The following is a 16,549-nucleotide window of genomic DNA, read 5'->3' on the forward strand; positions in this document are numbered from 1 at the left end:
ATGATGAATTACAATTACTTTGTTGTGGTTTTTAAAGCATTTTCTACAACATTTTTGCACTAAATTAGGCATTTTCAAGCATAAAAAATGGCTAAGTAAACTAAACATTTTGTCAGGACTAGGGATGTCCCGATCCGATATTTGGATCGGATCGGCTGCCGATATTTGCCAAAAATTGCGTATCGGCAAGGCATGGGAAAATGCCGATCCAGATCCAGTTTAAAAAAAAAAAACGGTCCGTGTTTTCCAACGCACCTATTTAAATAATACATTCCACTTTTCTGCTGCTCCGTAATTTCCGTTCCGCATTTTCCAGCACACCTTCAACACATCCACAATTCTCACGCAGTTGCTTTTAGCTGCTGGCATTACACAACAGGCTCTTCTCACTCTTTCCTGTGTCTCCCTCTCACAGACAGCGAGCGCACCTTCTTACACACGTCACATACGTATACGTCCTCTCCCAGCAGAGAGCGAGGTAGCGGCATGGCTAACGTTAGCTGTGATGCTAGCGCAGCTGCTAAGGTGCGCGCCTGCTCAAGCGTCCTCTGCGCACGGAATATCTATGCCAAGCACGAAATCAAATAAAAAAATAAGCGCATAACAATTTTCGACACACGGACACGACAGAGACAACAGTTTTCGTCATCATTGTTCAAATATTGTGACGTCTGTCGAGACGCTTATCTCCATTCGGTGCCACACGTCCAGACTCCACACCATCAAAATAGTATATATCTGTATCATGAATCAATTTAAGTGGACCCCGTCTTAAACAAGTTGAAAAACTTATTCGGGTGTTACCATTTAGTGGTCAATTGTACGGAATATGTACTTCACTGTGCAACCTACTAATAAAAGTCTCAATCAATCAATCAAAACACATAGAATCATCATACTGCTGTGATTATATGCATCAAGTGTTCATTCAAGGCTAAGGCAAAATATCAAGATATATATTGTGTATCGCAATATGGCCTTAAAATATCGCAATATTAAAAAAAGGCCATATCGCCCAGCCCTAGTTAAATGATGCCATTTCTGTTTGTCATGTATAATTTTGTCTATTTTGTGTTTATCCTTGAATAAACAGGTCAGTTTCTTGTTACCAACCATTGTGTATTATTCAAACTCCCCTAATTCAGCTGGCTAGTTGTTATAAAGAGTACTAAAACCCTTTTCAACATGATTCTGACAACTAAGTAGGCTAAATAACTTTAAACTTTAATACATGCTCGGATAGGCCAGTATCGATCAGTATCGGTCAGTATCGGTATCGGATCGGAAATGCAAAAACAATATCGGTATCGGATCGGAAGTGCAAAAACCTGGATCGGGACATCCCTAGTCAGGACCCTCCCTTTTAGGAGTGATGATCTTTTATTCTAATCTGTCTAAAAGTAATGGATACAATGAAACACAAATAAGAATATAAACGTTGTCTCTGTACTGTACTGTTGGACAGACATTTGGGGTGTCAAAAAAAATTATCGGTTTTCAATTGAAAAAAATCAAAATCCATCCATCCATCCATCCATTTTCTACCGCTTATTCCCTTTGGGGTCGCGGGGGGCGCTGGAGCCTATCTCAGCTACAATCGGGCGGAAGGCGGGGTACACCCTGGACAAGTCGCCCCCTCATCGCAGGGCCAACACAGATAGACAGACAACATTCACACTCACATCCACACACTAGGGCCAATTTAGTGTTGCCAATCAACTTATCCCCAGGTGCATGTCTTTGGAGGTGGGAGGAAGCCGGAGTACCCGGAGGGAACCCACGCAGTCACGGGGAGGACATGCAAACTCCACACAGAAAGTTCCCGAGCCCGGGATTGAACCCAAGACTACTCAGGACCTTCGTATTGTGAGGAAGATGCACTAACCCCTCTTCCACCGTGAAGCCCAAAAAATCAAAATCAATTAAAAAAATTAAAAATATAATTTTTTTGGACTATTTTATTATACATATATATACACACACACACATACATATATTTTTTTGTCCAGTCCAGCCACTCAGGCAAATCATATTTTTGATGTAGATGATCTATATCTGCAGTAAATATTTACTTTAGAAAAGAGAAGTGTTGGATACTTCTCTTGTTGCCTTATTTGCATTTGATTTTATTAGATGTTTGGGTAGAATTTTATTAAAAAACAGTTTTATTTTAAGTAATATAGACATTTATCAGAGCTGTCTATTTTATGGAGGAATATAGTTAATCAGAGCTGGCATCCAATGTTATTTAAAAAGTATTGATTTTGAATCAAAGATCAGTTTGAATCGATTCTGAATCAAATTACTCCCAAGATTCGAATCGAATGGTGTGGTGCATTGTCCATTATTTTCAATGGGGGGGAAAATGATTTAGAATCTGAACAAATTGTGGTCAACCTCATGTTTCAGCATAGTTGGACACAGGGGCCATCTGTTTGAAACTACTACCTAACAAACCACTACTACACTATTCACAGAAAAAGGGAAAACATTGCTCCATAAATTGTAAGAATTTCATTAAGTCTACTACAGTAAAACCTAAAGCTTAGTGCCTTTTAATAAACATTTGTAAAAACCTAGAAGAGGTGCGGACAGGTCAGAATGAGCTCACTTTGAAAACATGTCCCGACTATGAAACACAAAAACACAAACAACAAGCGCCCGTGTGCACATGTGCTCAGGTTTCAGGCTGAAGGAAGAAGGGATTGGACATGAATTACACAGAGCAGCGTTTACAACAAAAAAAAACGTTAAGCCTTTAAACCACAAAATGACACAGGCAGACGAGACGTCACCATGAGATGTGGACTACATACTCGCTATGCACGGTGAGAACACAGACCTGTTGTCCTTGTCTTTCAGGATGCTTTATGGAAACGGCTTCAGGGAGATCCAGCATCACGCGTTCAACGGGACCAAGCTCGACCAAGTGTACGTCAAACCTCCTCACACCGATTCTGGCCACAGCCTGAAGGGGGGGTGTTTCAGCCAGGGGTGTCCAAACTACGGCCCGGGGGTCAAATGCGGCCCACCAGCGTCTTCAATTTGGCTCAATAAGCAAAATGGCATGGAGAGGTGTAATCAAATTCTATACAAAATATTCAGCGATCTGACAATTGTCGATTTGTCACCATCAGGCGGCAAACGATAGCAACTCAAACATAACTGTGCTTAGAGGGAAACACAGCACAGGATTTATTTCTATGACCCAATCCAAACAACCTTCCCTAGTCACAATGCAGAAAAAAAATCAACCAGCACAAACATTTAGCCAATATGGTCACACATAACACAACCTGCTCATTGAACTTTTTGGATGTTTTAAAAAAACGCCCAATCAACATAAAAAAATAAAATTAAAATTTCACCCATTTAAGTCTGTTGCAAGGGATGATGGGGAAAAATGCAAAACACTCTCACCACACATATCAATGTTTGCTGCATTTTAACAGCTTGATATTTCTGATTGATTAAAAAAAACCTTAAGGAGGTTGTCACGGAAGTAAAGGTAGGAGTTGAACTTTCACATACTCTTAAAAAACAATTATAATAATTATTAATTATATGCCCATTATATTATTATATGTACTCACATATGTATACAAGTTTTATATATATATATATATATATATATATATATATATATACACACACACATATATATATATATATATATATATATAAATACATACATACATACACATATAAATACATATATATATAAATACATATAAATACATATATACATATATATAAATACATATATACATATATATATAAATACATATATACATATATATATAAATACATATATACATATATATATAAATACATATATACATATATATATAAATACATATATACATATATATATAAATACAAATACATATACATATACATATATATATATATATTGCTACTTTGCATGCAGCCGGCTTTCGGCCCCCGGCCACATTTTTTAAGCCCAATGCGGCGGCCCCCCAGTCAATAATGTTGAACACCCCTGGTTTAAGCGTTGAAAAACGAGAACGCGCGTAGAAGCGATGAAGTGCCTTTCTACACTTTGCTTTGACAGCTTTGCTCGGCACTTTCGGACCTCACAACTCGTAGGATTGAACCGTTGCCGACACGTGTCACGTGTGTTTTTACGCGGCGAACCGATCCCCGTTTCGCCTCGTCTCGGCGGACCCTCTCACATGCGCTCCAACAGGCCCTTCGCCAAGCTTTTGATTAGCCTGCTCAAGTTCTCATGGGAAAATATGCCTGTAAATTGGGCAGCAGGAAGTCTGCATTAAGAGTTCCTTGCTTGCATCCACTCTGTTGACACTGGACTCTTTGTGACCGACTCCAAGAGGTCAATCACGACTATAATTGTTGCTTGGCTGCAACATGCATTCCCCCGATGGATATTCAGGATATGAGGTATTGATTATATAACGATAATCTAGCTTTAGCTCCGTTTGCTAGTACCTAACGCCTTCGGACACTTTACAAGAGCCTAATTAGTCCATGAGTGAGTCAGAGCATGTGTGTGGTGTTTGAGTTGGAGTCGGTGATGCCAGCACTGCTTAACCAAGACAAACAGAGCTTTATTGGGCTTATTGCATCGGAAAGATGTGTGGTGATGGCGCTCTGTCTTCAACCACAGTTCTTCCGTCTAATTTTACAGGGTTTGATTTCAGTTGGGATAGGCTACGGCCCCGCCGAAACCCTGAGAGATAGTGATGTGCGGATGGATACTGCAATATCGATACCAGATCTTTATGCTCTAATATCGATCCTCAAATCAAAATATAGTTTAGGGGTTATTGAAAAATGCTAAAAACTAGGGCTGTGAATCTTTGGGCATCACACGATTCCTTTCGATTCCTGAGTGGTAACGATTACATTCAGAATCGATTCTCGATTCAAAACTATTCTCGATCTATCATCAATACTTTTTTTAAATAACATTGGGTGCGAGCTTTGATAGATTTTTGTATTACTTACTTATTTGTAGAGCAAATATGGACATCTAAATCAACAATAGGATTTCCCTGGCTGGAAAGGACCGACAAAAAATAAGTAACTGATGTTTTGTTTTTTTGAGTCGATTAGGGATCGTTACAAATAGAAATCGCGTTTCAATCGAAAACCGATTTTTTTTGGCACCCTTACTAAAACAGTATTATAGGTGTATTATATGTATTATTAGAACATTTCAGCTCTTTTTTTCTTACATTTTTACTGTTGTTTTTTCCTGTTTGAAAAATGTTAATAAAAATAATAATACCATTGTTTAATTGCATAACCTAATATGTCCACAAAAAAAAACTCTTCCTGTATGAAAATATTAATGTTCACTTACACATTTAACAGTGTTTATTATGGTCGTTGTAATTTTTCAAATTAATTCATAAGTTAGTATTTTATTTTTTGATTGAGTAACTAAACTTTGTTTGTATTTTATTTTAATTTTGAGAGCTTCTAATATTTTAGATCGGAGCGTCTAAACTTTTTCCACCAGGGGCCGCATACTGAAAAGTCAAGTATGGGAGCTCATTTTGATATTGTATATTTTTAAACGCTATAAACAGATTTTATATATATTTTTAAAAGACAAAACGTGATGTTAAGTGAAGTATTTTATTATTAATTGTTGGTTTAAACATTTCAGCTTTTACTCATTACATTTTGATTTCTTGCTCTTTTTTTCTTACATTTTACTGTTGTTTTTTAGATGGATGTTATTATTTGAAAATACACAGATAAACTTTTTTTTTTGCAGATACCTGACATATATTTGCACAAAAAAATCAGTATCATATCGGTATCGCCAATAACAGCTTGAATTTTACTTGGTATCGGATCGGAAAGAAATTCAGTGGTCAGACAAGTGGTAGAAAACGGATGATTTTGAATATGTGTAGTGATGAGGCCGGTGGGAATAGTGTGATACTCTCCTTGCCTATGTCGATCTGAGTGAAATAAGAACTTAATAACATGTTTCACTCTCCTGTCCAGAGACCTCCACAGGAACAAGTATTTAACCACGTTGGACGAAAGAGCGTTTGTCGGCACCGTGAGCGGGCCCATGCTCCTGTAAGTACCTCACCAGTCCCATGTTTATGCTGACTTTGCAATGACACACAATTCTTGCCTTTGTTGTCTCTAAAACGGAGAGGAACTCCAGGGAGTTCTACTGGAACGTGGTGACAGTTCCACTCCAGTCCCGCAGTAGGCAGCCATGCCCGTTATGTTAAAAAAAAAAAAATGCCTCCACTCCGTCTGCGGGATCTGGTTGGTCAACAAAAACTGCCGACTAACCAACCACAGTGGATTATTTGAAGTCAGGTTGTACAATTTGGAACTTGACTTAATATTCAGGGAAAGTGTGTCGGGAAAAGTGCCACAAAAACTAGGACTTTGAAGTGACATCATGCAAGACTTTGGGTAGAGTTCACAAGACCTCAGCTCCGCAATAATATTGGCCTGCCATGTTGCCGGATCTTGGTAAGAACTGGAACACGATGTCAAACAAGTATACAGTCGTACCTCAAACTGCCGGTAACTTGAGATATGAGGTGTGTCTCCTTCTTTTCATGATTAACTTGCGAGCGTAGTTTAAGCCGCCGTAGCCACACGGGCGGCGTCTGGTTTTACACTTTCTCTCCTTGGAAGAGAGCCACTGTCCTCTTGATATTTGCACATGGCACATTTTACGCGATAATTTCTTGAAAATATTAAATTACTGTACGCCCACATCGCAGACATGTTTCCTCCGCTCCAGACAATTGCGTGCGTATTGCTTATGTCATCACAACATTCTGTTTTTAGCAGCGCTGCATCGGTGATCAAAGTCTTTTTTCGGGGCATTGCTAGTCAATGGTGTGTAAATAACATCCATTCATACAATATCTTCGTTTTCACATAAATACCCTCATTTGTAAGGTGTGGCGATGCGCCACAATCAATTACATGCAGGGCAAACCCTGCCATTACTCGCTGCCATCAGTTTTCCTTCTTCTGTAACTTGGCTTGTTGTACATGTTGGCTCTAACGAGACGAGAAGACCCCAAACGGAACAAGATAACAATGATGTCAAATTCCCTAGTCAGTCTGCTGGAAAAGGTAAACACTTTAAATAAATATTGTTGGACATGGTGATACGCTAACAGGAGTTTTGGCTGTGGGAATTTTCCATTATCTACCCAAGGGGTCTGAATCTTTAGGTGCCTAACGATCATACTTGCCAACCTTGAGACCTCCGATTTCGGGAGGTGGGGGGAGGGGGTGGGGGTGAGCGTGGTCGGGGTGGGACGGGGCGTGGCTAAAAGGGGAGGAGTATATTTACAGCTAGAATTCACCAAGTCAAGTATTTCATATATATATATATATATATATATATAAGAAATACTTGACGTTCAGTGAATTCTAGCTATATATATATATATATATATTATATATATATATATATATATATATATATATGTATATATATATATATATATATATAAATATGTATTTTATTATATATATATGTATTTTATTATATATATATATATATATATATATTTTATTATATATATATATATATATATACATATATATATATATATATATATATATATATATATATATATATATAAAATAAATACTTGAATTTCAGTGTTCATTTATTTACATATATACACACACATATGCACTAGATGGCAGTATTGTCCTGTTTAAGAGTGTCACAACATTGCTGTTTACGGCAGACGAACTGCTTTACGGAATACAAAAAAGTGGCTGCTGTTGTGGGTTGTTGCCACGCTGGGAGGACGTTAATGAAACTGCCTAACAATAAACCCACATAAGAAACCAAGAACTCGCCCTCCATCATTCTATATTTATAACGTGATTGGGCAGGTATGCTTTTTTATATTGTGGAGGACCTGAGTCCGCCTGAATTTCGGGAGAAAATTTGTCCCGGGAGGTTTTCGGGAGAGGCGCTGAATTTCGGGAGTCTCCCGGAAAATCCGGGAGGGTTGGCAAGTATGCTAACGATTCGATCCAACTTTGATTCAAGGGGTGACGATTAGATTCAGAATTGATTCTTGATTCAACACGATTCTCAATTCAAACAGATTCTTGCAATGTATTACTTGTAGGGGTGTAACGGTACGTGTATTTGTATTGAACCGTTTCGGTACGGGGGTTCCGGTTCGGAGGTGTACCGAACGAGTTTCCACACGGACATATTAAGTAGCGTAACGCACGTTGTGTAAACAATGCACAACACACGGCATGCCAGCAGCTAATGGGCTACGATAGACTGACCATACGTCCTCTTTTCACTGGACATGTCCCCTTTTGCGGAGCTGTCAGGGCGGAGTTTCTTAAATGCCTCATATGTCCGGCATTTTGAGTTAGGGTTGCGTGTATTTTCAATGTACGTTCAGGGTTAAGAAGGGGTTAAAAACAAAACAAATTGTGCGCGAAGCAGCATTGGTGAGGGAGGGGCAGAGACAGAGAGAGAGAGAGAGTTATGATAAACGCGCATGCGTCGCCAGGCTCTGCTTTTTATCCATAGATTTATCAGATTTAATTTTTTATTATCTATAGCAGGGGTGTCAAAAGTGTTCCCCTGGAGGCCATTTGCGGCCCACAGCTAATGTTTTAAAGGCCCACGGCACATTCTAAAAATACTATTAAAATAAACAAAAACATAACAAAAGTGAAATAAAAAAGCTTAAAGGTGAAATGTAATTTAGAAAAAGTTGCAATGTTGACTAATAAAACAAAGCTGTTTTTTTTTCTTTCAAACTGTCATTGCTCAAAACATAATATTGAATCAAAATCAATGTTATTATGAATTATTGACCTATCCAAGGTTCTGATTACTTCACATCAAATATTCCACTAAGAAAAATATTTTTGGTGGAAGATTTTGCAAATTTGGTAAATAAATAACCCAAAAATTTATATTTTGTTGTTTCATTACTGTACCGAAAATGAACGGAACCGTGACCTCTAAACCGAGGTACGTACCGAACCAAAATGTTTGTGTACCGTTACACCCCTAATTACTTGGTATAATAATCATAATGAAACTTTTTCAAAACAGGTTGCAAGTTAGAAAAGCTCCTGCTTGCATGAAGCTAGTCTGAAAATTATTTTCAAAAATTGGTTCTTACAAAAAAAAATGTATCACCAGTGACGTGCGGTGAGGTTGATGGCTGGTGAGGCACTGACTTCATCACAGTCAGATTTACAAACATATGAACCCTAAAGAGTATCTTATTCACCATTTGATTGGCAGCAGTTAACAGGTTATGTTTAAAAGCTCATACCAGCATTCTTCCCTGCTTGGCACTCAGCATCAAGGGTTGGAATTGGGGGTTAAATCACCAAAAATGATTCCCGGGCGCGGCGCCGCTGCTGCCCACTGCTCCCCTCACATCCCAGGGGGTGATCAAGGGATGGGTCAAATGCAGAGGACAAATTTCACCACACCTCGTGTGTGTGACAATCATTGGTACTTTAACTTTACACATACAAACTGTAGCACACAAAAAAGCACATTTAATTTAAAAAAAAACGTTATTATGGTCTTACCTTTATGTAATATATTGGGTTGGAGGCAATAACCAGGCGAGGTACGTCTCTTTACTGTAGACTTCAGAACAGACTCAACACACTTGACGTCAGGTGCGCAACACCACGTAAATCGTTGGCCAACCAAAAAGTAACCACAGTACGCTATAGCCAACATTAACCAGGAGATGGCAACAGACAAACATAGATCACTCTACTACATTCCTCCCCTTTTAGAAATGTAGAAGTAAGTTACTCAAAAGAAATAAACAGCCCAACCAAAAAATGCAGCAGCTCAATAAGAAGCCAAAAAGTGCAAAAACAATAATGTTCGTGTTGGAGGAGTTGTGAATTAATGAAATATGAAATCCGTGCTGCAGTCTGCAGGTGTACCTAATGTTGTGGCCCTGCAGTCATTCACAACTCCTCCAACACGAACATTATTGTTTTTGCACCTTTTGGCTTCTTATTAAATAACTTTTTTAAATAGATTCAATCTTGCACGTGGAAAGTTTAAGTGTGGGCGGGAGTGCATTCTCTACCACCAGGAGGCGGGATTATTGTGAGCCTCACCCAGTGTGTCTTCGCAGCAGTTTTATGATCGCTCAGCACAAGAAATACGTTACACACATACAGTTGTTGACAAACTACACTGTACATTATATACCTCAGCTAACTAAACTATGGAAATGTATAATATAGATCATATAGCAATACGGTCTCACTGCACAGCAGGCCAGCAGTTAGCCGAGTCCGCAATCCATGGTGAGGCACAACGCAGTGACGTGCCTCAACTGGCTGCTGATCACCGCACCGTCTCTTCTCAGTATTTGAACGGCAAATGTGAAAATTCAGCGATTTTGAATAAAAATAATCTAAAACTGGTGAAGTTAAATGGAAAATAAGTTTATAGTATAATCACTGGATACATTTAACAATTTAATTTTTTTTTTTTCTTTTTACATTTTTTTTCTTTCCATGATGGCAGGTGAGGCGGGGTAGTGACTGTACGTCACTGTTAATTACATATATGTGCGTGTGTGTATGTATATATGCATGTATATACTGTATTTATGTGTTGGCCCTGCGATGAGGTGGCAAGTTGTCTAGAGGGTACCCCGCCTTCTGCCCGAATGCAGCTGGGATAGGCTCCAGCACCCCCGCAACCCTGAGAGGGACAAGCAGTAGAAAATTAATGGATGGATTTATGTATGTATATGTATGCATGTGTGTGTATATACAGTCATGGTCAAAAGTTTCCATACACTTGTGAAGGACATAATGTCATGGCTGTCTTGAGTTTCCAATACTTTCTACAACTCCTATTTTTTTGTGATAAAGTGATTGGAGCATGTACTTTTTTGTCACAAAAAACATTAATTTCAACAAATTTAGCTGAACTGCACCAATATTGTCAAGAGGAGTTGTCAAAAATTCAAGCAGAAGCTTGTGGATGGCTACCAAAAGCGCCTTATTGCAGTGAAACTTGCCAAGGGACATGTAAGCAAATATTAACATTAACTGTATGTATACTTTTGACCCAGCACATTTGCTCACATTTTCAGTACACCCATAATAAATTCTAAAAGAACCAAACTTCATGAATGTTTTATGTGACAAACAAGTATGTGCTCCAATCACTATCACAAAAAAATAAGAGTTGTAGAAATTATTGGAAACTCAAGACAGCCATGACATTATGTTCTTTACAAGTGTATGTAAACTTTTGACCACGACTGTATGTTTATAAATGTAGATTACATATGCATTAAATATATGTACAATATATATACATAAAAACATATGAGTATATATATATATATATATATATATATATATACATACATAAAAACATATGAGTATATATATATATTTTATTTTTTTTGTTTGTTTTTGTTTTTTTTTGTTATTTATTTATTGTTTTGGATTAAATTTGGAAAATTATGAATCAATTTATAAACGAGATGAATAAATAGGCGTCCAAACGGAGAGAAGAAAAAACACAGCAATTTCAATAGGGCCCTCGCGGTGCTCTGCATCGCCCCTGCGGAGCTTGCTCCACTGCTCGGGCCCTAAAAATAGAGAAAAGGGAAAAAAGGAGAAAAACAAGAGAAAAAAAAATTGAGGATTAAAAAATAAATTAATGGAAGTTTTTGCACATTTAATCTAAATGTCAGAGCTTTATGAGTCATTTAATGAGTTATTTTATTTGATAATTTTGTAAGAACCACAGCTGATAAATGGTAATAGTGGATTATTGGATCTGTGGAATTCTTAGTGTTAAAAAGAGTAAGAATGAATCGAACCAAAAACCATGTCATAAAACCGGAATAAGCTCCGAACCATTGGTTTTGTGAATCGTTCCACCACAAATGCTTACTAACAACATTTCAGTGAAGAACATTCTAGTTCTTTGAGTTCAGCTCATGGTGGATAGGGACAAATCATACAAAAGTGAAATGTATTTTTGTAGAGTGTATAAAGTGGTGAACGTGTTTGTGCAGTTGTATGACAGCTCAGAACATTCAAACGCTCCTGAAGCCATGACGAGTTACAGAAGTGTTACTTGGCAGTGCGTCTAGGTGTGGCGTTTGAGCAGAATTCTCTCATTTCTTCCCCCAGAGACGTGTCCCAGACAGGTATCACCTCCCTGCCCACCGACGGCATGGAGTCCCTCAGAGAGCTGAAGGCACGCAACGCCTGGAGCCTCAAGAAACTGCCGCCCATCAAAACCTTCAAGCAACTCACCACTGCCAACCTCACCTACCCCAGCCACTGCTGCGGCTTCAAAAATCTCAAAAAGAAACGCGGGTGAGCTTCGTCTGAATGAGATTTTTTCGTTACCACCATTTTTAATGCGCTTGGTGTACAGAAGAGAACGAGCGCCCCCCCAGGTATTGCAGTATTTTATGGGTTTGAACGATTTACCACAACTGCACTTGCGTATTGTGGATGTTGGCTGGGACTGAATCAACTCCCCGACGTGTTTACATAAAAACGTCTTACTTTGCTGCCATTATTAGTGTCACTCCATGTTGTTATTGTAGGACCCAGCATACGCCAGGTTTATAATTGGAATCTCTTACTTTACACGACTTTAGTTTTTTAAGTGTGACACGTGCCAGAGGACCTCCGAGGTGCAACATATTAAGAAAATGTTAGATTTTTTTTTTTCCATGCTGAAATTACTTTAGGTGAAATTCATTTTTTAGAGGGAGACAATACAGTTTATACACATCAAATCAAATCAACTTTATTTATAAAGCACATTTAAAATTTACCACAGGGGTAGCCAAAGTGCTGTACAATGGACAGGTTAAAAGATAAAACGAGTACCGAGCAAACAACACAACACAAACAGAACACGATAAAAAATAAATAAATAAAAATAGAATAAATAAAAACATAAAAAACATAAAAACAGGTTCACAGCAGGTGTATTATGGGGCGCCATTGCAGGATGGATATCACTCAGTGTTAAAAGCAGAGGTGGGTAGAGTAGCCAGAAATTGTACTCAAGTAAGAGTACTGTTACTTTAGAGATTTATTACTCAAGTAAAAGTAAGGAGTAGTCACCCAAATATTTACTTGAGTAAAAGTAAAAAGTATGTTGTGAAAAAACTACTCAAGTACTGAGTAACTGATGAGTAACATACACACACATATCATATATATACATATATACACACAAACATATATATATATATTTATAAACACACACACACACACATATATATATATATATATATATATATATATATACATACACATATATATATATACACACACACACACACACACATATATATATATATATATACATACATACATTGATATATACAGTATATAATTTATATTTATTTATTTTGCCGTTTTTGTTTGCATGTTAAAGGTGTTTTAATGAATATACATGCATGTTTAACACATATAGATTCCTTTCTTTCATGAAGACAAGAATATAAGTTGGTGTATTACCTGATTCTGATGACTTGCATTGATTGTAATCAGACAGTAGTGCTGATAACGTCCACGTTTTCAAATAGAGGAGAAAAAAAGTTCCTCCTTTCTGTCTAATACCACATGAAAGTGGTTGGTTTTTGGCATCTTATTTGTCCAGCTTCCATATTCGTTTTTATGCACTTTACAAGAAATACATTGGCGGCAAACTCCGTAGCTTGCTAGCTTGTTTGCGCTGGCTTTCGGAGACTCTTATTTTGATGGAGCGGCACTTTTATTGTGAAGACAGGAACTGTGCAGTCAGTCTTTAGGCTTTTGACGGGATGTACGGTTGAAATGGAAAAGGTCTTTTTTCCTTCACACTTTTGATTGATTGGAACTTTTATTAGTAGATTGCACAGTACAGTACATATTCCGTACAAATGACCACTAAATGGTAACACCCGAATAAGTTTTTCAACTTGTTTAAGTCAGGTCATGTGACCCCTGGCTCTGTTTGATTGGTCCAACGTCACCAGTGACTGCATCTGATTGGTGGAACGGAGTGAACGTCACCAGTGACTGTATTTGTTGAAACGCAGGCACTTTGAAGGTCTGTCTGACAGACCAAAACAAACAAAGCGTGCATTAACAGATCGATAAAAATGAGTAGCGAGTAGCGAGCTGAATGTAGATAAAAGTAGCGGAGTAAAAGTAGCGTTTCTTCTCTATAAATATACTCAAGTAAAAGTAAAAGTATGTTGCATTAAAACTACTCTTAGAAGTACAATTTATCCCAAAAGTTACTCAAGTAGATGTAACGGAGTAAATGTAGCGCGTTACTACCCACCTCTGGTTAAAAGCCATGGAATAAAAGTATGTTTTTAAGAGAGATTTAAAAACAGGAAGAGAGGAGGCTTGTCTAACACTCAGAGGTAGGTCGTTCCAGAGCTTGGGAGCAGCAGCGGCGAAAGCTCTGTCACCTCTAAGCTTCAGCCTTGTGTCAGGGACCGTCAACAGCAGCTGATCGGCTGATCTTAAGCATCGGGTGGGGCAGTAAGGCTGAAGGAGGTCGGAGAGATAGGTTGGCGCGAGGTTGTTTAGACATTTAAAAACAAATAAAAGGAGTTTAAAATTGATTCGATAACGCACAGGGAGCCAGTGAAGGGACGCTAAAATAGGGGTGATGTGCTCACGTCTGCGGGTCTGTGTTAGCAGACGAGCAGACGTCTGCTAACACTAATATGCCAATGGTCCGCGGGCCAAACAGCGATTTTTACCATGCAACACCACGAGTGAGAAATCTAGCCTCATACTGGCAATAATGAAATAAAAGGTAGTAGAGTCACAGATGGGTGCCTAATTTCAGTTGGCATACAACTCTGCCTGTTTTATGTACATTTTTTAACCTCAAAACATTAAAAAAGGGTCATTTTTTGCAAATTTTTGCCATTTACAGGTGCTGTTCTGTGATCAGCTCCTCCGAGATATTTCATCCGATAGCTTTCAAACTTCACCCAGACAGATTTGACATATGGGTTAGGTTTGGGTTAGGAGTTGAATTTCGAAGCGTTTAGGTTTTCAGTATAGGATGTGGGCAAAGCATGGTCCTTCTCCGTAGAGCTTCGAAAAGTCACAACTTTATCGTAGAGCACAGGTCTCAAATCAAACGCAATTCGACGCAAAAAATTCTCCATAGATTCGACAGTAAAAAAAACCAAAAAAAACCTGGGAGCTCACTCACCAGAATTTCACCATAATGTGTACCTTGTTTTTGTTAAACAAAATTACTGTAAATTGAATGAATGTTATTTTATGTTAAAATTCTGGTGACCTAGCTGCCAGTTTTTAACCTTAAAATATATTGACATTGTCTTTACTGTGCATTATTGTACAGTATATTGAAAAACAATACACACACAAACACATACATACATACCAGTGACGTGTGGTGAGGTTGATGGCTGGTGAGGCACTGACTTCATCACAGTCAGATTTACAAACATATGAACCCTAAAGAGTATCTTATTCACCATTTGATTGGCAGCAGTTAACGGGTTATGTTTAAAAGCTCATACCAGCATTCTTCCCTGCTTGGCACTCAGCATCAAGGGTTGGAATTGGGGGTTAAATCACCAACAATTATTCCCGGGCGCGGCGCCGCTGCTGCCCACTGCTCCCCTCACATCCCAGGGGGTGAGCAAGAGGATGGGTCAAATGCCTAGTGTGTGTGTGACAATCATTGGTACTTTAACTTTACACATACAAACTGTAGCACACAAAAAAGCACATTTAATAAAAAAAACCTTATTATGGTCTTACCTTTACTTATAAGTGCGGGAACAGTGGTGTTCGTGTTGGAGGAGTTGTGAATGAATGAAATATGAAATCCGTGCTGCAGTCTGCAGGTGTACCTAATGCTGTGTCCCTGCAGTCGTTCACGGCTCCTCCGGCGCGAGCAATGTTGTTTTTGCACTTTTTGGCTTCTTGTTAAGTGACTTTTTTTGGGTGGATTCGGTCTTGCACGTGGAGGTTTTGGGTGTGGGCTTTGGTTGGTGTGGCGCTCCCGTCGGGGGGTGCAGTCTGCCCGGGGTTGCATTAACCGGCACCAGGAGGCGGGATTACGCGAGCCTCACACAGTGCGTCTTCGCAGCCGTTTTATGATTGCTCAGCACAAGAAATACGTTACACACATACAGTTGTTGACAAAATACACTGTACATTATATACCTCAGCTAACTAAACTATGGAAATGTATAATATAATTCATATAGCAATACGGTCTCACTGCACAGCAGGCCAGCAGTTAGCCGAGTCATTGCGCAATCCATGTTGCGGCACTGAGTGACGTGCCTCAACTGGCTGCTGTTCACCGCACCGTCTCTTCTCAGTATTTGAACGGCAAATGCGAAAATTCAGCGATTTTGAATAAAAATAATCTAAAACTGGTGAAGTTAAATGGAAAATAACTTTATAGTATAATCACTGGATACATATAACAATTTATTTTTTTTATTTTTACTTTTTTTTTTCTTTCCATGATGGCAGATGAGGC

General features: G+C 38.5%; 2 protein-coding genes across 6 annotated transcripts in view; one reads left to right on the plus strand and one right to left on the minus strand.

Annotated features, from left to right (window-relative positions):
• Positions 1–16,549, minus strand: part of LOC133623711 (major histocompatibility complex class I-related gene protein-like) — a 112,639-nt gene that overhangs the window by 80,355 nt on the left and 15,735 nt on the right. The window lies entirely within an intron of this gene.
• tshr (thyroid stimulating hormone receptor) overlaps positions 1–16,549 on the plus strand; it is a 74,349-nt gene that overhangs the window by 53,412 nt on the left and 4,388 nt on the right. Inside the window, exons 7-9 of the mRNA XM_061987020.1 lie at positions 2,863–2,931; positions 6,004–6,081; positions 12,181–12,369. Of these exons, the coding sequence (XP_061843004.1) occupies positions 2,863–2,931; positions 6,004–6,081; positions 12,181–12,369 (336 nt within the window). The remainder of the gene's footprint in view (positions 1–2,862; positions 2,932–6,003; positions 6,082–12,180; positions 12,370–16,549) is intronic.

Source organism: Nerophis lumbriciformis, linkage group LG26, assembly GCF_033978685.3.
Source record: "Nerophis lumbriciformis linkage group LG26, RoL_Nlum_v2.1, whole genome shotgun sequence".
In the NCBI taxonomy this organism is placed as follows: Eukaryota; Metazoa; Chordata; class Actinopteri; order Syngnathiformes; family Syngnathidae; genus Nerophis; species Nerophis lumbriciformis.